Source organism: Penaeus monodon, chromosome 27 (genome assembly GCF_015228065.2).
Source record: "Penaeus monodon isolate SGIC_2016 chromosome 27, NSTDA_Pmon_1, whole genome shotgun sequence".
NCBI lineage: Eukaryota > Metazoa > Arthropoda > Malacostraca > Decapoda > Penaeidae > Penaeus > Penaeus monodon.
In genome coordinates this window covers 10,208,958-10,210,804 of record NC_051412.1, presented here as the reverse complement: position 1 = coordinate 10,210,804, position 1,847 = coordinate 10,208,958, and the positions used below count along the sequence as shown (strand labels likewise).

General features: G+C 34.8%; 1 protein-coding gene across 1 annotated transcript in view; it reads left to right on the top strand.

Moving 5' to 3' along the window:
* The window catches only part of LOC119590413 (uncharacterized protein C9orf85 homolog), a gene marked incomplete at its 5' end in the record, with an annotated part of 15,090 nt that extends 14,598 nt beyond the window's left edge, over window positions 1-492 (top strand). Inside the window, 2 exon segments of the mRNA XM_037939081.1 lie at window positions 119-229; window positions 403-492. Of these exon segments, the coding sequence (XP_037795009.1) occupies window positions 119-229; window positions 403-492 (201 nt within the window).
* Window positions 493-1,847: the final 1,355 nt, after the last annotated feature.

Here is a 1,847-nt window from a genome sequence, read left to right as displayed (position 1 = left end):
ATGAACTACACTACAAATTGTTAAGCTCTCCGTGACTTCATTGCCCCAACCACAATATGTTAACTGAAGGGGTTTCTCCTAACGGGCCCTCAAAATCGGGACCTTGGTCTCGTTCAAGAGTTTCAGGACCCAAAGGGCTTGGGCCCTCTTGCTGAATGATCAGGACCGCACAGTGATTCCAGACTCGAAAAAGGATAAAGATGGAATCAAACTTCTTTACCTATTCCAGGTAAATGTGAGTCAAGGGCCCTTTTTTATGAATTTAAAACCCTGTTTCCCTACAAAAAACTTTCATATATATCAAATAAAATAGAAGATTACCTTCGACTTATTCGTCTGAAGTGAACTCTAAAAATCTGTCCTTTGGCTCCCCATCTTAACTAAAACTGCTGAAAAAACTAGTTGCAAGGGATGCTCATTTTCACCCAATGTGACAAAATGGTTCCAACAAATATGCTCAGTCCCCTAAAGGGAAGGGAAAATATCTCCTAATGTCATAACACGATGGATTTAAAAAACGTTAAGATAAACCTTTTTTGTAGTTTATTTCTTCCCCAATTGTATTTTATCAAACATTATGGACATCAGCTTTTGTAGTTGCTAATCAATATGCCACAAAAAGATTTTTTGGAAAAGTACTGTTTTAACTTGAATGCAGTTTTGATATGCATGACGTACCTCCTTTAGTGGGGGTTAGTGTAATAGATGAAGGGAAATTTTGAAGGGGTAAACTTTTCCTTTCCCCATTTGGCAATAACTGAAAAATTATAAAAAGGGAAAAAAATTATAATATGGAACATAAAAATACTATACACATTTTAGAGTGCTAATTAAAAAAAATAAAGTTTGCCGTTAAAAAGTAGGTGTTTCAAAATGAAAAATTTTGGATGGAAAAACACGCAAAATTAGACGCTTTTTGAAATCCCTGGGGATGATACAAAACCTTATAATAGCCCGTATTTATCTTCTAGAGAATAATAATAAAGCTGTTAGTTTTCTCCCCCTAACTTTTTTTTCAATAATAGTTATTAATCCAAATATCAGGTAAGTGTTGACAGTAATGACTCTACCATAGGTTTTTAGATAAATAGATTCAGTAAAAACAAAGTTAACCTCATGTCAAAGTGTGACAAATGAACCTTTAAGCACTAAAAACAGAAAATAAGACAGAAAAATAGACTTTGTTTTGACGCTCAAGCATTATGCTTTCCCTTGGGGCTCGAGATCCTTTGGGTAGCATTTATGAGGTCAGCCTCTGGCCTCCATTTGGGGGAGCCCAATCCGAGGCACCAGTCCCTTCCCAAATCAACTGAGGTGAGAAAGCTCGAGGTTTCTGCGCTGGCATCTAAAAAATCGAATTAATTTTAAATTTCCACATTTGTTACAAAGGTTTTTCATTTTTTCATAAATAGTTTTCCCAAAATAAAAAAAATCAGTCATTGAAATTTTAATGATTTTATCATTTTTTAAAATATAGATTACTGTGTGCAAACTAAAAGCGACGGAAAATTTAAAATTTGAGTTTAGTTTACCAGCGATAAAACAGGCTTGGTACTTCTTAGTCCACCTTCTATCCCTTGAAGTCCTTTTACTGAAGACGATGATGCGCTCGGGGGTTTGTTTTTTTTAAAATTTGTTAATACTCCAAAACGAGCCTAATGTGTGTTCCATGGCGATGGTTTGGACATTGGAAGTTGAGAAAGTGAATGCTAGGGAAATGAATAAACTTGGTGGTTTAAATTTATTGTGGGGCAATGGTTATCATTTTTTTATATAACACATACATGTGTACACCGACTTTTCACACAGTATATGTATGCATTATTAATAACACTAAGTATATGCTG